Source organism: Lissotriton helveticus, chromosome 11 (genome assembly GCF_964261635.1).
Source record: "Lissotriton helveticus chromosome 11, aLisHel1.1, whole genome shotgun sequence".
NCBI lineage: Eukaryota > Metazoa > Chordata > Amphibia > Caudata > Salamandridae > Lissotriton > Lissotriton helveticus.
Genome location: NC_136072.1, coordinates 58,504,056 through 58,531,672, shown reverse-complemented (window position 1 = coordinate 58,531,672; position 27,617 = coordinate 58,504,056). Strand labels below are relative to the sequence as shown.

Here is a 27,617-nt window from a genome sequence, read left to right as displayed (position 1 = left end):
GAAGTGCTTCAGAGAATGAGCAGGTAAAGAGGCTGCATGACCCACTAGTGCTTCACAGATGGGCTGAACCGTAAGGCCCTGAAAACCCCCTGTTTCTACACAATTATTGCGTAGGCCTGCTTCTGCTTCGCAACCTGAAGGTGAACTTCCTGAGTGGTGCAAGAAACCCCTTGTTTACGTCTGCCTCTCAATTCTTCTTGCTACTTATCCTTACCTGCTCTCCTGGGACCCAGGTTAAGTGTGACCTCAGCTGTGTGCAGTCTAGTATCCAGAGGGAGGGTCTGGTGATCTTCCATCCGGGAAGAATATAGAATACCTGGGGTGAGTTGGAGTGTGGAAGGAGACTTGGAGCCACGGGGTCTGCAGCGTGTTAACCAAGGATCTGCTAGGCATCAGTTGTACCACACTAGGGTGTGGTGTGCATAGGTGTGTACGAGTGTCCTGTTAGCGCCAGGCTGGTACCTTTTCCACCGTGTAGTGGTGCAGAGTAAGTGTGTGTGTGGAAGGTACAGTCTGTGTTTCGCCTATGATTCATGACAACGGTCGGAGGTGTGGTTTTTTAACGTTGATTTCTTGCCAAAAGTAACTTACATTTGGCTTTTACCCGTGTGGCCATTGCCCACAGTGCTGATAAAAAGTGTTGGAATTCTTTGTATGTACATATTTCTGATGTAGTTGCGCCCCCCAGTGTACACCCTTTAACTATGTGATATTGAATTATGAGGATTGTTGGGGTAGGCCTGGGGCTGACAATGTGTCGCACCGCATACGGGTGTTGTGCGGTTTAGAATAAGAATTGCCCATGTGTGGATACTATCAATATCTTATCAACACAATTGGGCCTAGTACTGCTAGTAAGATTTTCAAATGTGATTTATGCCCAGAAATACATGACATTCATGTTACATTGATTAATGTGTGTGTTGAATGCAAACAATATTTATCTAAACCCCGTGTGTAGTCTCCCATTTGTGACGTGCTGTGTATTTACCGTGGTTGAGTGCTGTGCCTTTGCTTTACACATTGCCTCTGTGATAAGCCTGACTGCCCAGCGCCAAGCTACCCGAGGGTGAGAGCAGGTTGTACAGTGTGTGTGTAATCACCGGCCCTTGACGGGAGGGGTGGGTTCTACCTTAATGGGGCAACCAGAAAGTGCTGGTACCAACACATATATTTTAAGTAACAAATATTCATATAGAGTATGCTTCTTCATACACTAAATACAAAAAATAATAAGGTATAGTAAATTAATAAAAGTTATTATATTCCTTTGAAATCCTGATCTGCCCTCCTGCCCCAGTGGGCTTCCACGGCCAACCTCCGAGGTATAGTGGATGCCCACTGGGACAGAAGGGCTGATAAGGAGTTAAAAGGAATATAATTAATTTTATTCATTGATAATATCTCAGTGAGAGGAACATATTTTTTTGTTGTTGACTGTATTGTTTTTTGACCAGTTTAGTTTTGTACTTATTAGACTAGGTCCTTCATCCAACTCTCTACAGGCGTCGAACCCCCACGGGCTCACAACCGTCTTTTCTAATGGCATTTTGGGGTTCTATGGATCAGCGATCAACCACATTTTGCCCTAGCATATGTCTCCCTTATGAAATAATCCTGCACAGTTTTACACAATACATTTATGGGAACAATGTGCTAATAATATATGAATTTGGTATATTCTTTACTCTTCTATCTATATACCCTTCTACTGTTTTGTTCTTTTACTTTATGAAACATTAAATAAAAGGAGTTTGAGATTAAAAAAACAAGGTCAGTATAAAATGACCAAGAATTGGTTTTGTTTTAGCAGAGAGTTATTGTCAGATCTTGAAATAGGGTATCCCAGCTATAGGCCATGAGAGATAGCCATCTGTAACTGACGTATTCACTCTATTGGCAGCTGATAGCATGTAAAGTCTATGAGTTCATTGCATAATTTGCCAAATAGTTTGAAGCTTTCAAGACCATTGCAAATTTGTAAATAGAGCTAAAAGCTATTCAGAAGAAACATACACAAGTAGAAGATGCAGTGGTATTGTAGCAGAAATAATAGCTACATAGAAGGATATAATAACAAAGCTGTATTTACATTGAGCTCTTAGAAATCAAGATGGCTATACATTTTAGTATGTGTAGAATTAATTGAATAGACTGCATAATCCATTAAAGATATACACTGTTGTATAGTTAAATGGGAGGAATACATTTATAAGCTTTACAGTGGGACAAAAATGCGGAAATGGGAACATTTTAGCTTTGCGTTTTAATTTTGTGCCACATTACACATAGTCTGAACTGGGGTGGCAGAGGGGGTTAAAGAACGGTGATGGATTAAACCCAGATCTTTTGACTGGGTGTGAGTGTTTGATTGATTCAGATGCTCCGTCCATCACCACACCCTTTTGTACCACATTACAGCTTAGTCATGGTTGAAAATATATATTGAGTAGTATTTGACACCATGAAAGCATGCAGCATATTACTCATGCATTGTTGTCCCTTCTTCTGACCTCCAAACCCACCCAGGTAGACTAGATTCCCCAACCCCTGCCTCCTGGGATATACAGGGACATATTGCTGTCAAGTCTGATTGTTCAGCATTTATTGTGTTCCTCCCTGATTCTCAGGAAGCAATATCATACACCCCAGATGCATGCAAGGGTTTGGACATTGTCGGGTGTATCCCCTCCTGTGCTCTGCCGTCTCCTATTGTAAGTGGAAAAAGGGTGCCATACTACATCAAAGTTTGTGATCCTATCATCAAAGCTGGGACGCCTCAGGGTATCCATCGCGTTCTACAAATGCTATTTTCATTTCATTTCATTTAATGAAAAATGGCATTGAGATTTTCCATGGCATACAAATATCCCACCTTCCTCCACCACATGTTGATCGAGGGTACCTGTGGTTGTTTCCACATCTGGGCCAAACCCATGTGTGTGGTCAGAAGGAGATGAGAGAACAGCCACTCCTGAGGAGTCATTGTAGAGTAAAGTTAAACCTTCCCTTGGTCCCCTAGAAGCATCAGTAATGGGTCGAGGGGCAAGGAGACATTGGTAATGGAGTGTATTCTGAGGAGGACTTTGTTCCAAAATGCCTAGATCTGTGGCTAGGTCCACTACCTCCAAACATCATGTGGAACCACACAGGGGTGAGCTACCAGCAAGTGAATATTTTGTAGGCTTGACTTGGAAGCCCTCTGCCATATAGATCCCCATCGCCCATCTGAAATGTCAGTTGCCAATTTCCTCTCCCATTGTGTCATGTATGCATGATTTTTGGTGGGGGTGAGAGCTAGGATGTAGTGGTACAGCCATAATATGTCTTTATGGCAAATTGGTGTATAGGGGTTGAATTGGTTATTCCTCCCTTTGCACAGTTCTGTGAGCATGACCTCTCTCTGCCCCGCCCACTGCAGTGCCTGAGTGGCCCTATATGTATTGCCCCTAGTTAGTGCATATTACTCTATGAGGCCCCCTCTTGTCCCAAGGTAATCATCATGGTAAAAATCCTATGTAGAAGGTGACCAGTGTTGGTCCCAAGAAAAGGAATCTGGGCCCGACACACACCTGGGGGGCAATCCATGTTATTAGCATGGGTGGTAAGGGGTAGACCAGGAATGCTTGTTTTCTCTTTACTGTTTGCCAGTGACCAGGAGGTAGGCTGTCGATGGCAGCGGAGGGAAATCCTGCCCAAGCTGCGTCAGTCAGCCACAAACGTCCACTCAGAGGGATCGGGGAAAAGACTTGTTCCACCTGTACCCAAGGCTTATCCTCGGGTCATGGCCACAGTAGACAGAATGGTAGCGCTGAGTCGAAAGCATGTACGCAGAGAAATGCCTGGGAAGCACAAGACCCAAAAAGGCAGTAGAGCAGAATAAAGATGATTTTGCTACCATTAGGGATTTACCTTCCTATACAAAATTGAGTATTTTTGTCCGGAGCAGCGCTTGGGTTGATTTAGGGAGAGCTGTGAGAAAGGTCTGGAGTGCATATAGGAGCTGGGCATTACATTCATTTATAAGCTATTGATCTGTATTAACCAGGATATGATTAACATGCCCCATCTATAGAGGTCCTTAAAGAGGGCAGTGAGCAAGGGGGAAAGGATGCTGTTATAATGGGAACTCGTACGGGTCGGAAACTGAACCCCTAGATATGCTATGGCCGGTGCGGCACCTATGAACTCGCCCGTTGGATGGCGTCTCGAAGGCTGCTTTATGGGTCTGCTACCCCATTCCACTTGATCTGGAGTAGTCCATTTTGGAGACCGACACCTGTGTAAAGCAATCTAATTAAACCAATAGTACCTGGATGCTTGTTTCCAGATCGGTGATAAAGTATTACAATATCATGGGTTAAAGGGCCAGTTAGTTCTCTTTTCCATCCACCATCATGCCATTGATTGCAGGATTAATCTGGATTTCAATTATTAGGGGTTCCATGGTCATGATTTCTTAGGGTTCTATTTGAGTATCCTTTTTTTGTGTTGTGCTTCAACCTGGGATATCTGAGTTTCTAATTATTGCTTGAGGAGTTTGGCCTTGCGCTGAAATGCAGTCATGTGGGAGATGAGTTTCCCTCAGGAGACTGCCTCCCAGCGGTGTGTGGTTGCACCTCTCTGTTATCGTTCTCGGTGAAGTAGTGTTCTATTGTATCTTTTATACAGCCTCATAAGGTTGGGTCTTGGAGCATCCCCTTGCTCGTCACCCATGGTTTAGAAACAGTCTATGCAGCTCTGCAGGCCCCACCAGCAGCCACACTGCTGTGCAATCGGAGAGGACCTTGACATCAATTTTGGAGTCTATGGGCCTGGGTTGCCAGGACTGGTAACCAGGAGGTAATTTCTGTATAAATAGGTTTTGTGAAATTTGGAGTAAAATGTATAGTCCTGTTCATGGGGGTATATTTACTACAAGGGGTGGTGAGGGACAGAGTCTCTGAATTAAGCAGAATACTCTCACCCAGTCAAGAGATCAGGGCTAGATCCAACACCTGTTCATGGGGGTGGCAGTGATGCGGTGCTTACACTAGTAATAAAGTAAAACAGTGGTGCTATGGACTCTATGTACATGAAAAGTGACTGACTGAGGATGCAAAAGGTGGTTGGTACACACTCTGACACAGAGTGAAATGCTCAGGTATCAAAATATAAACAGTATACTATTATTGTGTCAATCTTTCGATCCTATGGATACAATGTAGATAGGGTCTTCATCTGGATGCAGGTTGGGAAGCACCTGTGGCGTAGAAAATGCCTTGGTGGTCCTAATTTGATTTAACACAATTTAAATGTATTAGGTGTACTGTTGGGTGGGCCAAACTAACTTATGTAATTGGTAAAATGGATGTGGAGACAGCGGGATATACTTTTGAGTGGTACTGTTATACAGGAAGGCTCACATGTGGCAAGGAATGTATCCAAATCTGTGGTAGAAAAGCAATGAGGTTACGCTCAGCGTGTATGTGTCTCTACATTTGAGTGGTTATGGATGGATGGTAATGATGGATTGGGTGACTCATCTGTGATATATAGTGTCCAGTCAAAACATGCATAGGACAGTATGGGGACCGTGGTTGGAGTCGTACTGTGTGGAGTAGATGGCCCTCTGGGATTCTTCTAGTAAATAGAGGAGGTAATAATGAGTGAACGCATGAAAGTGTCATGTGGTGGTTTGTACCAGGAGGTAAAACTCACCACAACAATCTTTAATTAAGGTCATCCTGAAGCTCAAGGTTGTTCCAATTTCCAGTTTTTCTTAACAATTTTTTTAATGTCATTGCTTGCTGTGTTGTAAATGCAGACGCAAATAATACGTTCGCACACGTTGTCTATTTGCTGTGGTAGTAGGAGTACATCCCCTTGCACCAAGCCCCTTTTCGTGCTTGCCTTACAAGGTGCCTTGGATAACCAAGTTTGATTCATGAAAATAATCAGATCTCTTAGTGCAACTGAATGTATATGTCACTTTTATTCTCTGGTTACCGTATAGACGTGGCGATTTTAGGCTACGTGGGTACTCGTAACACATCATAAGTTAGCGTGACTTACCACGCATTGTTTGTATGTGATAGCCAGTACTACGATGTGTGTATTGTTTAGACACATATTGGCTATGGTCATTAACATGCTGAATGGGTATAGTTGATCTATCACTTACTTGTTCCACCAATCAGAGAGATATATACTGGTCTTTTCCCATTACAGACCTCAACCTTAATCTCAACCTATCTTGTTACACATATCCGGTCTACACTAGGATTTACTTGAAATCCTGAACACAATGACCATTCTCGACTACTTTGAAATTGAGGTTAGTTATAGCTCCCTTATATCCGTGGTAACAATTGCTTTAAACTACTCACAATTTGCCACAAATGCATCCACACTTTTGCCCACTAATCTAACCATACTCATGACTAGCTAAATTATATGGTATGTAACAAGTATCTTTGGCACTCTTCACTAAATTTAATGAGAAGTACACTGCATTGAGTGCATCAATAACAACACCTCTTTATTCTCTTCACTGACACCACTTATAAAAAATATTAAATTACTTCATGGTCTGACTTTTAGGATTAAACACAGCACAAGTTGGGTGCCATTTGGGTCATTGACCCTGGTGATTGGACTCTTTGATTTTCCTAGAGTTTCCTCTGTTTTTAATACACCTGTATTCATAATATAGCCTTGGGGAAGTCTGCTGTCACTATTACAGCTTAAGACAAAACATGTGTTGGGTATTGGGCAAGTGAAAAGCCAGAGAGTAAGGACTAGACTTGGATATTGCAATAAAAGAACAGTCGATAACACAACCTCGACATATGATCGATTTTCTTGAGTGCTCGGAGATCCCGTTTGCATTCAAATTGAAAATGTATTTTCCAGAAGAGAATGATTGGGTGGCTCTTCATCCTCCAGAGCACCATACAGTTAATGGACATTTAAGATACAGACTCCTAGGCACTCTGTGCCTATAAACCCAGCCACCATTCTGCTTGCCTAAGGTCTTTTAGTGTAGTTCTGGAGGAATTGCCCAAAGTGCAAATTATCCTCCAGGCTCTGTGATTGGCCACTAGAGTAGAGAAGTAACACAATCCTCTCAGTAGGTTTCCTGTACAGTGAAACATAGCTATAGCCTTTCTTGACTTTGACCCAAAAATCTAGAAATGGAATAGCTGTGTTGCTGAATTCACAGGTGAACCGCATGTCTGTAGACAGTTTATTAAGCCATGTGTGGAAGTTGTGTCGTTCATGTTCTGACCCCATCCATAGAAAGAACATATTATCTAAATTTCTCACCTACTTTAAATTTTCTGTAGATGAGGGTTCTGGGTTGTAAAGATGTGTCGGTCTACGTAGTCGGCCATAACAAGGTTTGCTACGTCTGGGGCAAACCCCACCACCATAGCTATGCTCTTGACCTGAAAGTAATAGTTGCTGTCAAATTTGTAGTCATATCTTGTCCTTGCTATCATAGTGAGTTCTGTGATTAACCATCTGGGTACCTGTAGGGGTTGTAGCCTTGAAACCTTGAGCTCAGAGATCACTCTCAATACCTCTTCATGGGGTATGTTAGTGTATGGAGACTGTAAGTCTGTCTGATGTAGGGATTGGTTGAGATCGGTTAAGACCCTGGTGAAATCCAGCCAGAGTGAAGTCATGTCTTTGTGCAATTCAGAGAGTGATAGCTAGATGGCTTCCTTGGTTTCTGGGGCCTGAGGATCAGAATTCCCCTCCACCCCGACTCAATCGGTGTCGGCTAGGAGCTCTCCCAATGGTTCCCCTTAGGTTTCTGCAGCATGTCTCTGATGGAGGAAGAGCAAGGAGCCTTTGCTCTGTTGAACACCTTTGGGGCAAGGGACAGATGAGTCCAAGGGCCCTACGGGACCCACCACTCCCAGAGAACTCCACACTGGCAAAAAAAGGGAAGAGCCCCCCTCAGGACCCCTTGATCCTATGCCTCTCCTCATATTCTATTTTGCAGTAGGGCTGTTGATTAGATCTACACGACCTCCAAGTCCTTTTCCACTCACTGTCCCTTCTAGGGTCCCTAAGTGGGGCCAACCAGTATCAGCTGCCTGCTCGGCACCCCCCCCCCTCCCAAACAGCCAGGAAAGTTTCCTCAGTGCCTGAGTCCAGTGCCATGCTGTAGTTGCATCGGTGCGGCCTCTGTGTCTTGTTGGTCGTGCTCCTTCATGAGCCTCCCGGCCAGCGGTCACTACAGAGCACTCTTGCGGCTCCAATATTTATTTATTTATTTTTTAAGTTTTATATAGCGCGAACGTGACCCACAAGGGTATCAGAGCGCTTTACAGTATACAGTATAAAACATAAAAGGATGAAGTAGTATACAAGCATATGAAATTTGTCATTACGTACAAAAGAGGTATATAGTATATGGATAACATAGGTGACCCGTAACCAGCAGGACATTGCACAATATACAGTTATTGAGCATTAGGTGATTGTGCTAATAAACATACATATATTATTCTCCTTTGATCCATCATGGATATGAGCAGATATGGGTATGGATGACATAGGAGACCTGTGGCCAACTAAGCTGTACACTAAATACAGTTATTGAGCATTAAGTAGCTGTGGTAATAAACATACATATAATAATCGCATTCATTCCAACGGAGGTAGGCAATGATATGCAGATAGTATAGGTGACTCGGTGTCAGCATATAATTAAGCCTTAGGATGTGGATTTGTTCATTAGTAGTATTTTTACTTCTTTTTTGAATGCAGTAAAGGAAGAGATTCCACATACCACTGGAGGTAAGGAGTTTCAAATCTTTGGCGCAATCCCTGAGAAAGTTCTGCAACCAGTTCTCTTCTTATGGAAGGATTGTGGTTTCAGGAGTAAAGTACTCGCACTTCGTAGTTGTCTGCAACCTCCCGACCTTTCTAGCTTTAGAGCTAAGTAACTGGGTGTATTGTTATGTAGTGCTTTATGGGTCATGCAGGCAACCTTTAGGTGTATTCTTGCCTCGTCGGGCAGCCAGTTCAGGGCTTTCAGGGCCGGAGAGATGTGGCTATTTCTTTTAGTTACTGAGACCAGTCTTGCTGCTGCATTAAGTGATGCCCTCAGCGGAGCCAGCTTGTATTTGGGGAGACCGCAAAGAGTGGTGGTTCCATAGTCTAATCTTGGTAGCACTAGGGCTTGCACTGCCATTTTTAGGTCGGCCTGCGGGAGGAAGGGTTTGAGTTTCCTTGGTGTACTCACCTTGTGATTAGTTCCCTTGGTGGCATTAGTGATGTGCATCTGCATATTCAGCTGTTTGTCTTTGGTGATTCCTAGGAATTTTGCGGAGTCAATGATGAGGGGAGCACAGTCAAAGGAGGTTAGGTGTTTCAACCAGGTCTATCTTAGGTGTGTGATTCAGCGGAAAGATGAGAATGAATTCCGTTTTTTTGGTATTCAGCATGAGGTAGTTGTTAGTGAGCCAGCTTTGCGTGTTCTGTAGAATAGCGTTGAGGGAAACAAAGTCTTCTGGAGTGGAGATTTTCAAATACAGTTGGGTGTCGTCCGCATACAGGTGGTATAAAATATTAGGTGTTTCAACCAGGTCTATCTTAGGTGTGTGATTCGGCGGGGAGATGAGAATGAATTCCGTTTTTTTGGTATTCAGCATGAGGCAGTTGTTAGTGAGCCAGCTTTGCGTGTTCTGTAGAATAGTGTTGAGGGAAACGAAGTCTTCTGGAGTGGAGATTTTCAAATACAGTTGGATGTCGTCCGCATACAGGTGATATAAAATATTCGCTGATTTCAATGCGTTTACCAGAGGTTCCATTAATAGGTTGAAAAGAATGGGTGATAAGGCTGATCCGTGTGGAACGCCCAGAGTCACCACGGAGGGTTGAGAGAGTGAATTCCTCATATTGATTCTTTGTGTTATGTTATTTAGGAAGGAGGAGGACCATTGTAACACTGTGCCCGAGAGGCCCATCCTTTCTTCCAATAGGACAATAGGTTGTCATGCTCATGGTTGACCGTATCAAAGGCAAGAAGTCAAGAAATATCATTAGTTTAAGTGAGAAAGACTCTCAACTAGTTGCGCACTGTTCACTATGTGTTATCCAACACTCATCAATGTAAACACAAAGCCAAACTGAAACTTCAGTTATTTTAATTCATAACCTAATGCTTCTATGATCATCTGAACGTTTTTACAAAATGCAATAATGAATCAACTGAACATATAATTTTGTGATTCTCAATTCAATACATGAAACATTTTTGTTTTCAAATCATCACAACGCAAAACATATAGTACTTGATTTTCACATTTTCATATCATGCCCAATGCATTTCGGCACAAAGGGTGTGCCTTCATCAGGGGCTGATCTGTAATAAAGGTAGAAACAATGGAACAGGTGAGTGTGTTATGTGTGATGTATTCCATGGGGGTGTGTATATACAAATGAAACGTCATCATACCTCTAGTGGACGTTAATTCCTCAAGTAACACTGTAAAAATAAAGCGACAAAACCGAAGAAGAAGCCAGTATTAAAGTTGCCTAAACCAGGTAAAAAACAATGACACAAATAATTCAAATATAATAATACTGGTCCAACAAACAAAAGATCCGCTTACCTAGATAGAACTGAAATGTGTTGCCCTGTAAATACAAGTAACAGCCACAACATTTATGCCTGTTTAATCGCATGATGTTCACAACGTAAGGTCTTAATAATTAAAAAACATAGGTCCTACCTGATCTGCGTTGACTATTCCAATCTAAAAAATAATGTGATATGTTTGAATAATATCCAAAACGGACTCCAAATGTCCATGAACAATCCGCTAAATATCAAATCACCCACCTCATACGCGCTAGGTGCTGACCTAAAACACAAAAACGAATGATTTTTAGCTCCATGGTGTTTCACTACGACTGTTCTGCAACAGTAAGGCTAGTGTAACTCTCAATCCCATATGTAACCGAAATGCCCATTTACCTTCTAAAAGTGTCGCCAGTATTTTAAACAATAGTCCTCAGCCTCGTATCCCGGTATAATCCAAACTGCCTTGAAACAAGACGTCTCGCGCCATTGCTTGAATCAACCTCGTTTGTAGTGTGTAGGGGTCACCAACACTGAAAACGGACTCCACTCACCAGTGTACCGATAACCGGAGTAACCACTGTCTCCATTTTTAAAAGAAGTTAAACATAATTGTCCAAACGCTATCTCCCAAAAAAAAGAAGCGCCATGCAATATGTGCTGTAGTCAAACACTATCAAAAACTTCACGTTAATAGCGCTATGCTTACTGTAGTCCTATTACGTTCCTGGACTCTGCCCTGGCAATACCATCAACGACACTAAAAACGGACTTGGACCTCAGTAATCTACCGTCTTTAAGCTCCTATCAACCTAAACAACACTAAGAACAAACTGTCAACTCATCATCTAACTCGTATGCAAAATATAAATTGCATTTTTACACAGATTCAATCCTAAATGAAAGACGGTATAGTGTGAAAAACTATCAAGTATTATCAGACTCAAGACGGCAGTAGGCATTATAAAACACAGCTCCAGAGTGTAAACACACACGATAAGTGGTAAATACAAAAGTGTTGCTGGTTCAATCCATAATATGACATCTTAGTGATCATGCAATGATCTATTCCGAAAAGGTAATAGAGAATGGGGAATAAATAATAATGCAGTTCAGTAAAGATATCTTTTCACGTTCACTATTCTTGTGATGAATAGACATACATACTCACTTTACCCACTCAGCTTAAGAATTATTTTGTATGAGCTGAGCCTTAGTTACTCTGTCTCAAAACAATACATACAATGGAGCGTTACAGATTCATTAGTCACCGTTGTTTCTCAGTGCATAGACATTCATATAAATATACAATTATCATCCTTACTATACAATTATAAACCTGTGATCAAATCGCAAATCATTAATGATTATTTTGGGTATATATATACGAGTGCCAGTAATACATTAAATAAACAGGATTTACATCATGATATAATTGAAACTTATGACAATATCAATATTGTTGCTATGTATTTCAGGGGTAAGCCATTTAACATTTTGCGAAAGAAACCTTGACATTAATCAAAATAACATGTAATGTGATACAATATAATAAACTTAAGTAAAACTGATGTGTATAAATGTCTAATGTGTAGAACCCTATAGATAACATGAAAGGTCATATCTATCATTTAGTCCCTTGGGCTGCATTGTCTGTAGAAATTTAATCCAGTACAACTCACGTTGCAAAAGACGGAGTCTGTTGTCAGTGCCTGATTTAATCTCTACCTTCTCAATGATAAAGCATCGTAGTTGAGAAATTGTGTGACTGGACTCTTTCCAGTGGGTGGCTAATGGAGATGATAAATTCTGATTCCGTATCCGACTCTTGTGCTCATTTAATCGTGTTTTAAGCTTGCGCTCTGTCTTCCCTACATATAACTTGCCACATGGGCACTTAATGCCATAGACTACATTAAGGGTGTTACAATCACTACTGTGTCTGAGTTTGATTGTCTGGCCAGATGTCGGGTGCGAAAAAGTGTTACCAATGATGATATTATTACAGTTCACACAGTTCAGACAACGAGTTGTTCCTTTGTAGTCTCCATGTTGGTCGTCTTCTCTCCCTTTCAGGATTTGTCGTATGTTGGGTCCTCTCTTATATGCATGCATTGGTGGTTGGGCAAATATCCCGTTGAACTCTGTCTCTGTGGAAAGCAGTTCCCAACGTTGGTTAACAATCCGTTTGATCTTTGTTGAAACAGTGGTGAACTTGGACACAAATACCACTCTGTCCTGGTTTGTTTTTGGTTTTGGTTGTAACAATGTGTCTCTATTCATTTCTGCCACTCGCTCTCTGCTCCGTTGTATAATGGTATCAGGATATCCACGACTTTGATATCTTTGTGCAAACTTCTCAATATTAGTTTCACTTGTAGTAGTCAGTGAACAGATCCTTTTGATTCGAATAAATTGAGACAAAGGTAAATTCTCAATCAATCTTCGCGGATGAAAGCTGGCGTAATGTAATGCGCTATTTCGGTCAGTGTCCTTAGTGAACAATTCTGTCTCAAATCCTGAAGGTTTTTTTTGAATCCTCACATCAAGGAAATCCATTGTGTTAGAATCAATTTTATAAGTAAATTGAATCCTGGGGTTTACGGAGTTCAAGTACTGTATTGTATCAAGTAACGCTTTCTCAGTACCTCGCCAAATTAAAAAGATGTCGTCTATGAAACGACAATACATCTTAATTTGTGTCCACGCTGCTGTGTCGAACACATGTTCAGCCTCAAATTGCGCCATAAAAATGTTCGCATACGCAGGAGCCCCTGCAAAGCCCATGGATGTACCAGTCATTTGAGCATAAAACCTTTTATCCCATTCAAAGTAGCTGTTGTGCAAGCAGAATTTCAGTAGCTGCAAGAGGAACACTTTCTCCGTGGGTAAATCCTCCATTTGTAAAAGAGCCCATTCTACTGAATCTAATCCATCTGAGTGTGGAATCGAAGTATAGAGAGAGACTACATCTATTGTACATAGAATCCAGTTCTCATCTGTTTCACCTCCAATTTCTGAGATCTTTGATAGAAAATCACTCGTATCCCGAATGTAGGATCTCCAGTTTTGAACGAATTGCTGCAAAAAGAAGTCCAAAAATTTTCCAAGGGGGTCAAAAAGAGACCCACATCCCGAGACAATGGGTCTGCAGGGTGGGTTCGTCAGATGTTTATGCACCTTGGGGAGCATGTAAAGCTTGGGACAGCGTGGATTGGTCGTCGTCAAAAAACTTTGGATCTTCTCATCTATCCATTCTTGTTCTCGTGCTTCTGATAAAAAAATTTTAAGCATTGATTGCAGCGTTATCGTGGGATCTCTGTCCAGAATTTGATAGGTACCAGGGTCTGAAACATGCTCCTCAACTTTAGCCGTGTAAAAATGCTTATCCATCACCACCATTGCTCCTCCTTTATCTGCTGGTTGAATTTGGATGTTGCTATTCTTTGCCAAGTTATACAGAGTCCGTTCTTCTGATCTTGTGAGGTTGCCACGTGTTCGTGATTTGTAATCCAGACCTTGTATATCTTTTTTCACCATTGTCTCGAAAGTGTCAAGCATTTTATGAGAAGTAGGTGGTTGGAAAGTACTTTTTGGTTTGAACCGTAAGCTATATTCAGACTGCATTGTATCTGTTGCTGGTACAATATTGTGAAAAAAATGTTTCAGTCTCAATGTTCTCATGAAGCGATAAAATGCTGCTTCCAACTCCATTTCATTTGCTCTAGCCGTCGGAACAAAAGATAAACCCTTGTTCAGGACCCTTATTTGTTGTTGATTGAGAGTAGTTGAAGATATATTAATTATCAGACTACTGTCCTCCCGCTCCTTAACGATTTTCCTGTTGCTTCCTCGTCTGGTTTTCCGCTTGATGTTAAGACTTCGCGGCGGTCCGTCGGTTGTAGCCCTTGATTCTGGGTTTGTGACAAAAAAGCCACATTGCCACTGGTAGTCGGCTGTTGTGTACCTTCGGTCACAGTTAATGCTGTTTGATCCGTCAGTTGGACTGGTCCACGAGTGATTGATGTCTCTTTATCTGTGACTAAACTCTCTTCTGAAGAATGTGCCGGTGTTTGTGGTTTCTTTGGATGGTATTGTCGTCTGGCATAGATTTCTGCCCAGGTGTACACCTCATTAAGTTTGTAATCAATGGTGTCCCGTTTGTACTTTCTCAATTTACCCTCCTGAAGTTCTCTACTGTATTTCTCTAGTTTCTGTTTCAGCCCATCAATGCTTATCTGCCATGAGTCATTTTCCATCCTGGACTCAAGTTCAGTTTTCAAGATTGAAATTTCCTCTTCAAGGTCTCGTATGGTCTTAGCGAGTTCCTCAACTATTAGCAAAATTAAATCAAGGGAGCATTTGTTAAGGATATTATACCACTTCTCCATAAATTTCGCGTTCAAGTTAAACCTGAACAACATCGGCTTGATAGATAGTCGCAATCCACGGGGAATTCGTTGAGCCTTGTGATATTGCACCAATGTAGATGCGTGCATTTTCTGGTTTAGTTGTCGTCTTGTGAGGTATTCTAATTGCCTTAATTGTTGACTAATGGAACCCCCATGTGCGTCCATTGTCCTGACTTTGTCCTGACTTCCTGTATCATTAGGCATGATTCATTGCAGTCAAGCATTTTTAGTATATCATCCATAATGTGTGTGAGTGCAGATTCTGTGCTGTGACCTTGACGGAAACCAGATTGGTGACAGTCTAGGAGGTTGTAGTTCTCAATATGGTTGCATAATTGAACTTGTACACATTTCTCCAGCAGTTCCGCCAAAGTGGGGATGTTGGATATAGGGCGTTAGATGTTGAGATCAGATGGGGTGGCGTCAGCTTTCCTAAGTATAGGTGTGACCTGCCCTATTTTAAGGCAGTCCGGCATGGAGCTTTGTCTCAGAGAGACGTTTACAATTTTTGCCCATACAGGTAGGATAGTTGTTTTTAACATTTTGAATAGGGCAGGAGGAAAGGGGTCAGAGAAGTAATTGGAGGGGTTGACTGCTTGAAGAGTGTTATAGATTATTTGTTGAGAAAATGGCGAGAAGGTGTGCCATGTGGCAATATTTTTTGTGACTCCACCTGGAATATTAAAATGGACTTTGTGATGTGCGCCACATTTAGTATCTTGGGCCACAGACTGTGGGAGGGCCTTTTTAGATTGGATGTCATGCTCGGTGGCCTTAGTCTTTTCGCTCAAGAAATTGGCAAGCACATCGCAAGAAGGTGTAGCCAGGTCATTTAGTTCCCTAGAGGTTTTTTTGACGGTTGATTGCTTGGTTCAGCTGGGTTCTGAAAAAGTCTGCCTTTGCCTTAAGAATCTCCCTGTTGTATGAGTTCCTTAACCTTCTAAGGTGATCTAGATGATCAGTGGTGGGTTCTGATTTCCATGATCGCTCCGCAACTCTTAGCTTGCTTCGCTCCAAGTTCAGGGTCTCATTGAAACAAGGTTTGGAAATTTTGGAGGAGATGTTTTTTTCTTGGAGAGGCGCTGTACAGTCCAGAATTTCAAGCAAAGTGGAATTGTAGAAGGCTGTGAGGTCATGTACATCAGTCATGTCCATCGTGGGGGTCAGGGCGGGGTTGCATCGGTTTACCAAGGTGATGGGGTTGATATTTTGAAAGTTCCTTTTCCATTGCTTTGTTTTTTGAGGGTTGGCCACTTTTTTGACTTACCTCGATATTGATGGAGAAGAGGATGCAGTGATGATCAGTCCAGTTGCACGGGGTGATGGATTTTAATAAGATGATGTTCGTTTTTGCTATGATGAGGTCCAGTGTCTCTCCCTTGTTGTGAGTTTGCCTGTCACAGAATTGAGATAGCTCCTGGTCTGACAGAAACTCTTTCAGACTGCATACACCAAGATCGTTTGCATTGTTCCAGTGGAGATTAAAGTCACCCAAGAAAATGTTAGGTACTTGTGAGTTGATGTTGGATGCAATGACTTCCATTAGGTCGTCGATGAAGGTCAAGTTATCCCCCGGGGGGTAGAAGAACATGTGAAGCTTGCTGGCGATGCGCTTATCATCAGCGATATTAATACGGAGATAATCGCAGGAGGATAGTCCGATGGAGTCTGCTTGCTTGACTGAGATTGAGTTACGATAAATGCAGGCTACCCCTCCATGGGTTTCACGTTTCTGTCTAGGCGGATTAGGTCGTGAGTAGGAGAAACCAGTAAGTCAAGGATGGGAGAGGAGAGGAGGAACTATTTAGCAATGTTTTGGGGAGGACAATAATGTCTAAATCATTCTCTAGAATGAGGTTGAATATGTCAGGAGCATGTTTGCTAGCAGATCTGCAATTAATGAGCGCACACTTCATCTTGTTAATAGAGTGGGTTAGGGTATTCTGCTCTATGTTGATATTTGTGAGGTTATCTCTATTTACGGATCTGTTGTTGTGAGTCAGTTCTCTGAGGGGGTTGGTTACAATGGATTGGATTGTGCCACAATGTGACTTACTGTTATCTGTTGCCCGGTCATAACATATGAGGAGGTCGTCTAGGTCTCTGTCAGATAGTTCATCACATGCCCTCCTAGGCCAAGATGCGGAAGGTAAATTACCCTGATTAGTGTTCTCGGGGAATAAGAACTTGGGTATGTGTCTACTAGGTTGGAAACTGATTTGGTTACTCTGACTAATGTTCTTGGGTGTGAGTTCGTGGGGATGTAATTTCTTGTTTGGAGACTGATTTGGATCACAGTGTTGGTGGCTCTGTGTATGTTTAGAAGTTCTTTAGTGATAGTTGATAGGTTATGCATCTCGACCTTGAGATGGGATAGGCCTGTGGCTAACTCATTGAGTCGTGTGTTCCAAACGGAGTTCGGAAAGTTGGTAGTAAGTGTGGGTGTATGATCAGTTACGTAGTGCGATCTGCCGGTAGTGTCTGTTTGCATGCTCACGTTCTCCAATTGCTTGGGGATAACTTCATATGGGGTCGATCTGAGAAGCTGAACCAGGAGGTTTGTTGTGGGGTTCAAGTCAGTGTGTGGTATGGTAATTAGGCTAGGCAGCCGGATAGGGACTGCCGCATGAGGTTGGGGAATGGTCTTTGTGTGCTGTAACTGGATGGGTGGGATGAGTGTAGCGGGTGTTAGGGTCCTCTCAGATATCGAGGAAGACAGTTGGTGAGGGGGATCTTTGCAATCTGCTTTGGATGAAAAGGGGGAGAGGAGGGCATTGTGGGTGGCATTCCCTTTGATGCCTTCCCCACATACGTCAGGGATAATGGAGGTGAGTCTGCAATGAAAAGATCGGTAGCTAAGACTAACCCTGTCCCTTCTGGGCTGGGGGATCCAGGTGTGGCAGCGACCAATAGGACTGGGGGTTTCTTCACTGCTGATATTGGTGGCTAAGTGCAACCCTGTCTCTCCTGGGCCAGGAGATCCGTGTGTGTTTGAATCCGATGTGTCTGGGCGATAAGGCTTTATTTCGGTGTCGGCATTTGTCGGGTTCAGAAGAGTTTGATATGGGATTTTGTAGAGGAGTTAGGGTGGCATCTAGTTACTGAGGATGAGAGGTTGTGGTGAGTGTGCTATTCTTACTGTTTACTGCTTTCTTGAGAGTGGGGAAGATCCTGTCTATGGTATCGAGATTAGCGTTGGAGGCTTGTATAAGGATATTACCGTTGTTGTAGATAGTAATGGTGGCATTCGCAGGGCATAGTGCTGAGGCTCTTACCGACAATTTGAGGGCATGCAGGTTTTTTTTCGCTTTGAATATTTGGAGCAATGAGTAAAAGATATTCCTCCATTGGACATGTTTTTTTGTGTGGAAGATAAGGTCATTGGATATTACACCTTTACTAACGCAGAAGTATGGGTCTAAAATAAGAGTCTCAGGATGGTTTATCATTAGCCTGTGCTTGAACTTCTTTGCAGCATTTTTGGAGGGAATGGGATGGTAGAGAATGGTGAAAGCATGGTGGCCTGAGGGTTCAAGGTATCCTAATGCAGACACCATTGAGTGCAGTTCAGAGCCTGCCCAATCGCTCACCCACTGGGGATTGTCAACAGATCGTCTAGGCACTAGTCTGAGAGAGATGAGCTGTATAAAAATGAAGACGGTGAGAATATTGATTAAACAGCCACTTTTCAGTGCTTTCCTGAAAACTAACAGATCAGTTTTGCTTTTCAGTTCCCTGGGAAGAGAATTTCATAGCCTGGTTGTGCCTACAACAACGCCTCTGTCACCCTAGCTGGCTTTCCTGTATATAGGCACTCTGAGATTATATTCTGATGCAGACCAAAGTGGTCTTGGAGCGATGTACCATTGAAAATTCAAGGGCAGTCAAGAACAATCAATGTGTAAAACATTGACAATGTCATTGGAGTAAAGCTAACTGCTGGCACAGGACTCATATTGCAGTGGTCAAGCAGTCTCACTATTCAGCCACTTGAGTGAACTTCACCCCATCTGCCTTCAGGGCCACAGGAAGAGGAGACAAAGCAATCTCCTGCAAACATGGAGGTATAACTGTCCTCTGCCTGCTCAACACTACCCCAAACCCTAATACACTACCCCCACCCTGGCCTAATCCCCCTAACATTGCTCTCCTTGTGGTCCCTCTCCCTGGTTCCTGCTTCGCTTCACGTCGACTGAGGGGTGGTACAGGATGCACGTCGTTGTGAAGAGACGGAAGAGCCTCAGTTTACTCACAACGAGGGGGATTGCCATTACATCGCGTGCATTGTAAAAGTGCATGCAATAAAATAACATGCGTAGTAATGGCTACGCGTTGTTACATCGCATGCATTGAAACGCATGCGCTGTAATGGTATGCGGTGTAAAAGCCGCGTTGAAATGGCTGTTTAGCGCTGGACATATCACACAATTGCAAGTTACTACAAAAGTGTAAGTTACAAGTGTAATTTACTACAAAAGTGTAAGTTACACATATGCATTATTACAAAAGAGAAAGTTACACGCCCATGATACTACAAAAGTGCAGTTTGTAAATAGTCCTTTGTAGTATTGGAAAAGAGACTGCCCGAGATGGTGTTGGCGGTCCCGTAAGAGGATTTACAAAGTGACCGCCACCACGGCGAACGCAATGCCTATGTTTTGCATTACGGCGGATGCTGCTGGTTGCACCACGGCCCCCCAAACTCCCTTTTTGCCTACATGAAAAATGCAGGTGGAAAGGGACATCATATTCCCTTTGGTGTGCCAGGTAGGCACTGCCAACGTTGTAGTGATATGCTTCCCCTCCGACGGGCCGTTGAAACCTGCTTACGATGGCGGTGAGACCATGATCTCACCATCATCGTAATCAGGCCCTAAGTTCTTTCAATACTAACTCACACAGTGGTTAATGTTTTTTTCAATACATAAAAGAGTCAACTCAACTAGCACAACACAACAACAGTATTCCTAAATTGGTTGGTCCGTCAGGCCATAGTGACATTTGCTTGTGGATCAACCATCCAGGAAAGAAGAGAAAAGACTCTGTAGGCTGATGTGGGATGATCTGACATATATAATGGTTGCACCCTGGGCTATATGTTGTTGTGAATTAAAATATAATTTTTCAACTTTTTAACAATTATTATTATCATTAACTTTTCTGAGTTGTAATAATTTTACACTTCTTTTAACTTTGTTTACTGCTAGTTTTACCAGTGTCGAAGATCACTTCCTTAATATCTCTTCCTGTTGTGTTAACATGGTCAAAGGTAATGTGATGTCACAAATTGTAATAAAAATAGAGGATGTATTAAGGTTGTGTGATCTCACTTCTGCTACCCATGGCATTTTGGTGGATTAATGCAATTGACTGTTCACCTATACAGGCCATAAAGTACATTCTGCAAATGGTGCTTGTTTTTGAGTGGATTTGACAAGACACATATATTGTGTCAAAACTGTAAATAAACATCCGTCTCTTAGTGGAATATCATGCACCCTCAAATATAATTCTTTAATTACATTTGCTAATCTACTGAAAACGCCCATTCCTTAGACTTCTGAATTCATACTACGTTGGGCAAAACATACTTTCTGTAGTACCCATCTTAGCCCTCACCTTGAATTTCTGGCTGATTCACCAGGTGAAGTAGTGCCCAGCGTAGGGTGGTAGTGGTGGTCTCTGTCCCAGCTAGAAAAAAATCAGCTGCAAGGCGTACCATGTTATGCTCATCAAATGTAGAGGCGACATCCTGGGAGTCCTGAATGGGATATGAATATGAAAACTTAGCAAATCTGAAATACTGAAAGAGCTTATTGTGAAGACATCATAACTTGGGGAACTGAGTGTTGATGTAAAGTCCTTTTCATAAATGGAATTGATGTAAATTAATATGGTGAATTGCATAATGAATTTATACAGATTGCAGAATTCATTTCCTCCTAGTTATGGATAACATTGGTTAACTAGTTTGGGGTAAGGTTATATTATAACTCTGTTATGGGGACATAACTATTATGTGGATGAGGGCTTGTGCCTGCAGTATTTATGGGTGAGAATAATTGTTTCCTCTATCCAGAGTAATGGAAGCGAAGAAAGACTTCAGAAATTGGAGGGGTGGGACGTTTCAATAATCCCACATTGAGGAGTGATTGGGAAGAGCAGTATCTCCCTCTGAATAGAGGAATGGAATTACTTAGAAGCATATATGAAAGAGGTGAAGGAAGAAAGAACAATAGAACTAGTGAAGTGTGATGTTTTTATTCATTTTGTGTTCTGTAAAATGCCACATTTATTGCTTTTCACTTCCTTTGGAAAGCTGTGAAAGGATCTCTGTCAATAGGGTTTTGTTGACTTGTTGGGGCTGTTTTTCTGTTTGTTCCTGTAAGAAATTAGGTGAGGTCTAAGCTCGCTGAGGATTGGACCCCCTCCTTTTTAATGATGAAGAAGGGTTATTCAAAGAATCAACCAGGTGCTGATTTATTACCTTAAAAAGACATGGCTTTTGAAAGCTCAGTCTGGCTGTTAGTTAAGAGCTGAGGTTATTCAAAGATTGTGAACACAGAGCTTTTCATTATTTATTCACACATTTTATTCTTCAGTTATTGTAGGATGAATACCAATTTGCATGAGAAAACAATCAGGTCGAAAGATTCCTGTTTGACCTTTTCTTTCTTATCATCGCATGTGTTTTTTCTATGCACAAAGCACCCCCTGGGAGCATAAGTAGACCAGCCAACATGGCTGAAGCAAACACTTACTCTTGAGATTTTAGTGTGGTAGAAATCCAACAAGTCCTGGGGCTCCTCATGCACTCCATTCTCTTTGTGACTCTGGATTTCCTTCTTCATAAATTCTTCCAAGAAGGAATTGCACTTGAAGACATCCTGATGAGGTCCTGGAAGATGCCGCATCAGCCAGGGGAACACATCAAAGAGCTGGTGTGAAAGATGTTGTATTGATTAAGCAGAGTGTCCTTTTCTCATCATACAATCAACAAAATTATTGTATGAACTTAGCAGAATACTCCCTGAATGCTATTGTTTGAGACAATCTCCCTCTAATACAGATGTATTCTGGATTATCAGAGACAGTGATGAAGCATCACCCTCCTATTTATGTGAGCAGGTGTGTGGGACAAGTGTTTGATCGTCTGTGTGTCTAAGACAAAATTAAATTACGAACTGAATTGTCAGAAAACTCAGAACAAAAGAACAATGATGGGTCCTATTACGATGTCGGGCGGAGTTTCCTTCACCTAACATCGTCTCAGTTATGGGACCGACTGACACCCGGTCGACTGTCCCAACTGACTACTTAGGATGTGACCGAACAGTCCTATACTTTACAATGGGAGCATGTATTCCAGCTGGAATGCATGCTCCCATTGTTAACTAGGAGATGCAGTTCATCCCATGCAGGGATCAATGGGGGGGCACCATAGGTGACTCTTCGGCCTTCAACCAGAAGCCGTGCACCCATGGGGGTCCTGCTGGGGGCCCTCAAAGTCGAGTTCCGACAGCCTCTCTGTGTCAGAAAGGCCAGCACAGAAAGGGTGCCAAATCGCAACATCATAATCCCTAGGGCGGAGCAAGCTGTCCTTTGGATAACTGCCTGCATTTCGACTGGTAGATGGGCTCTCCGAGCCTGTTGGAATTACCATTCAGATTCCTTTTTGACCGCCTCCATCATAAGGAGGCAGTCGGAAAGGAATCCACCTGCATATTATGATGCGGTCAGAAAGGCTCTAACCAACGGTTGGAGCCTTTTCCGACGGCATCATAATCGGCCTCTAAGTTGTGGTATGACCTGTACAACTACAGTGATAGTATGTAAGAATTGGCAAGAGAACACAGATTAAACTCAATCAATACAAGTCCTGGTTCTCCTGTGTATTCTCGAAGGAAAGCCTTGCTATTTGTGTCAAGATGCTATCGTTGTGCTCAGATTCCCTACAGGGACTTGTGTTTAATTCTAGGTGCCATATTGTTGTAACTGGGTTAAAACTCAGCCACAGCTCACATCAAATTGAAGGCTTCTCTCCCACAGCTTTAAAGTTCAGTTTCCTATGCCCATGAACCCTCTTACTCTACCTCTTGCTCAACTGGTCCTTGCTCACCCAATCGCCTAAGTCCTTTTGTGCCCACCACCCTCAGCCGGTATCAACAAGAACCACAGATCTCTGCTACTTGTGTCCCTAACCATCTCCTACATCTTGCTGCTGTGGAAGTAGATTTGTCTCTGATGCAGCTTCCATCTCTCCAGGGAGAAAGGTAGGGCTCCAAAAGCAAGTGACAGAAGGCTCATGTCGTTCATAATTTTAAACGTGCTCTGAGATCGACGTGCTAAATGAGAAAATATGTAATGTGCAAAAGTACAGGGCAGCAAAAATAAAATCCTAATAAAAATGTGAAAACAGGAAGAGTTGGGGACATTTGGAGAAACATTGAAGCACACATCAGCAGGGGAATTATACAGACTTAATGTGAATTTGATTTTAATGGTGATGTCCTTTGGAAGTGAGGAACACATCCTACTATACTGTTTGCAAACTTTAATGTGCCCTTTCTTAATGTATGATGTTGCCTCCTTCTCTGTTTTGAATTATCACTGTGCTCCTATTTTGTGTATATTTCAATATGCTCGAAGTGAATTAAAAGTGGATTGATGCAAAACATACAAAACATATGTAAATCTCCTACATAAATCTGTAACAGTGAATGGTGCTAAAATATTCACTGATCATGGGAACATTGAAATGATGTTAGCTGTGGTAGATTTTCTCTACCCCTGGAAGCGGCAGGTTCCCTGATAAGTGGAAATTGCCCCCAGCTGTGAGTATAATCCAAAATAGTCATAAGCACTCCTAAACATCTCTTTCAACTCAAATGCCCAGAGGTCTGATCCAGAAAGAGGTTAGTGCGAAATTGGGTAAGATTGAGAATTGCTTCATCTCATCCTGTGACTGAGGTATTCATCTCTCTTCAGCTCCTTCTAAATCTCTTTCTCTTAAAACATATATTTTATTCCACTTTCTCATGAGACTTCTACTTTTGTTTTCTCTTTCTGTTTTCGCTGTCTTTGGTTGTGTGCTTTCCCCCCTTTATTTTATCTGCCTTTAGTTTTACCGTGCACATGTTCTCATTTCTACTGCTGCAGTTTTTATTGTACATGACTTTACTTTTGTATTTTAGCATACTTTGTTTTCTTTTTCTCTTACTCGCTCCGTCCAGTTTTCATTTATGCTTTACTTTCCTCCTCCTCTGCTCTTCTTTTTCTCGTTCTCTTTCTCCTTTAACTTCTTGCTCATTCTATAGACTCTCACTCAATCAGTTTCTCTCTACTTGGGCATTAATCTTCAGACTAATTTCCTCTCTCTGTCTGTCACAGAAATCATAAATTTTCTTATTTATCAGCCTTTCTTTCACAAGCTAACTTGTAATCTGTCTCAGGTCACACACTCAAGTTTCTGTGCTCAGGTTGCTTCCTTTGATGAACCACTCACTTAAATATGAAGACATCTTAAGACTCACCCTGCCCCATGCGCTGACTAGTTTGCTAGCAATGACATCATTTGCTTCGATGAGCTGAGGGAATTCTTTATTGTCTCTGGAGAAGCGGTGCCCAAAAATCACAGCAGAGATCACATTAGTGACGGAATGGACCATCGCCGGAGAGGGATCCAGGCATTTCCCTACAATCACAAATGCAAAAACATAACTCACGTTATAGTACACTTTCAGTATTTCCCCTTCTGGGCCCAATTTGGTTCTCCCTTGTTACACTTGTTAGCAGCTTTAGGCTGCCTGTGCTTTGCACTGACACACATAATGCATTTGTTTTTGTGACATGATATCATTTTAGTACGCTATGCATATTCTATTTTATTCAGTGACTTTTCCTGGGATTTGGTCTGAACATTATATACAAGGTTGAACAACATTAGGGCTCATTGCTACGTCTGGCGGAAAGCCTCTGCCCGACAGTTGGAATCTTCCCTACGGCATTGAAGCCCTTCCGACCGCCAGATTACAATGTTCGCGGTCGGAATGTGAACAGGCTGGTCATTCCGACTCGGTTCCAACCAACTAGCAGAGTATTCCTGTAGGTCTGAACTGCACAGTAACTAAGGGCGGGCAGAGAACTCTGCTTTGGCAGCGGAGTGTGTGGAGCTTTGCCTACTCCTCTCCCCGCTGAGAGCGTGGAGTTTAAGCAAAACTCGACTCCGCAGCGGAGCGGAGTTAGCTAGCCCCCAGAACAAAAATAGGCTCCCCGCCTCCACCCCTCATAATAATAAAATTAATTAAAAAAGAAAAAAGGCACTTACCACCAATGTGGTGTCTCTGGCCAGCCCTCCTCCTCTTCGTGGGCTCTCTCCCACAAACCCCTATGTCGGACGTAGGTCTAGGTAAGACTGCGCATGTGCACGCAAGCGCGCATGCACAGTTCTCGCAACCCATAAATCCGATGTAGGGGTTTACAGGAGAGAGACCATGGGGAGGAGGAGGAGGGCAGCCCCGAGACGCCACAGCAGATGTAAATGATTTTTTCTTTTTTAATTTTTATTTTTTATTAGATGGGGTTGGGGCGGGGAGCGGAGTCCTGCCGAGTTTATTCCCAACTCCGTGGAACTCCAAGTAGTAGCACTATGGCAGCTTCGCCCTGGTTTAACCGTAACCTCCTATATATGGCATTTCAGCCGTCGGGATTACTATGTAGGTTTCCATCAACCTTTCCATGCAGGCCTTTCTGACACGGAAACGCTTTTGGAAAGTGACTATTGGACCCTTTGCCAGAGCCTCCTAGCCCCCTAGGCCTACGGTTGGAGGCCAAGGGGGTACCTAAGGTACCCCCGGTAAATCCCTGCACTGTGTGGTAGGCACCATGATTGGGTGCCTGGGACAGGGTGCAGGGTTTTACACACACACACCACATTTCCCCTTAAGGGCCTGGGTGATGGCCGGTTCTCAGGACTAACATTAGCTCCTGTAGGAACCAATGGGAATCTGACTGAACAGTGTTCGGATGCATCATATTCTTCCGTCGGATCTGCAGACTGCTTGTCAGATTGTCCGGAATTCGAGACCGTGTCAGGTGGAGGCTTTTTGTCCGACATCGTAATGAGCCCCCTAATGTACTGTTTTTCTTTCTGCCCAGTCAGTAATTTCTCCTAACGTTGCTAGACATAACACAGCAGCATAGCAGGTTTTTGAACACAATAGTTTCTATACTATAAATTGTGGCTTGACCCATTGGATGTTGAAGAGGAGTATTCCAGCAGAGGGACAGGTTGCAGCCTTGTGTAAACAGAGTTTACACCTATGATGCAGACCACCTAACTACACACACCAGGTATGGGGTTGGGTGCTAATCCCGGAGTCACAAATATTTTCCTGTGAGCTGTGGGGCCACGGTTGACCATACCTGGAAAACACAGGAAAACAACAGTAGACTGGAATGCTTTGCAGAATAATTTGAGAAGTTATTTGAAGAATTTAATCCACTTCTCTTTTTTCTTAATATTTTGCTTTCAGGGTATTCTCATGTGCTCTCAGGTCCAAGGACACCCTACCAATGAGTTGCAAAGTGTCCAGCACTAACCACGATGTTGATTACTCTATTTGAGATGGAAAGATGGCTTCCCAAGCCTCATTGACTTTGGAAGTAGCGTGCTTTGATCAGTCATGGTCTGGCTCAGAGGATATAGTATGAGGCTCAGTGTGAGAAACAGTACAAAATGCAGTTGAAATAAAGAAGATTGTCAGAGTTCCTTTTTTTGTATCAAAGAACAAAGCTTTAATATCACCTTATGCATATGTGTTTCTGTGCAATTCAAATAGTAACCAAAAATTGAAAATAAATGCAACCAATAAAATAACATGCAGAAATACAGCTTTAACACTGAGCACAGAAGTTACAAACACTATGGGGCATATTATCAAGGCAGGCGATATTAAATTATCGCCGCTTTAGCGATAATTTCATTATCAACAAGTAGCGATATTTATCGCTAACTGAGCTTAGTGAAATTTTTTTCTATCGCTGTGCATTGCCGGATTTTATCGCAGAGATAACGTGCTATTTGCAACATTTATCTCAAAAGCGATAACATTTCCGGCGTTAGCGGCGAAATGCGTGAATATCGCTGGTAATCCAGCGATATTCACGCATTATCGCCAATGGGGACTTAGCCAGAATATCCACCTCCCATTGGATAAAATGGCTAAGAAGTGGTCTGAGCAGGCGTTCGCTTTCAGCGATATTCGCGCTTAGCGCCAATTTTTTAATCGCTATACCTACGTTGATAATAGGCGATAGCGATGTTAGCGACTACTTTCAGTCACTAACAGGTTGGGTACGCCCACTTTGCATGACATTAGCGATAAATATCGCTGACATGCAAAACGGGCCCCAAACCACTCGCTATCGCCTACAAACTGCCGCAAACTGCTGTTAGCGACAGCTTGCTAATAGGGCGATGAAATTATCGCCGCTTTGCGGCCGAAAACAGCTGCTAAAGCGGCGATAATTTCATATCGCCCGCCTTGGTAATATGCCCCTCTGTTCATAGTCGGTACCAGTGATGAACAGCCAACATCTTATGACAACTTCCACAGGGTTCA

The 27,617-nt window shown here is 42.6% G+C and overlaps 1 protein-coding gene across 1 annotated transcript in view; it reads right to left on the bottom strand.

Annotated features, from left to right (window-relative positions):
- The window catches only part of LOC144790647 (cytochrome P450 2J4-like), a 69,683-nt gene that overhangs the window by 23,340 nt on the left and 18,726 nt on the right, over positions 1–27,617 (bottom strand). Inside the window, exons 4-6 of the mRNA XM_078665375.1 lie at positions 24,528–24,688; positions 21,756–21,932; positions 20,614–20,755 (exon numbers count right to left, since the gene is read on the bottom strand). Coding sequence (XP_078521501.1) covers positions 20,614–20,755; positions 21,756–21,932; positions 24,528–24,688 — 480 coding nt within the window. The remainder of the gene's footprint in view (positions 1–20,613; positions 20,756–21,755; positions 21,933–24,527; positions 24,689–27,617) is intronic.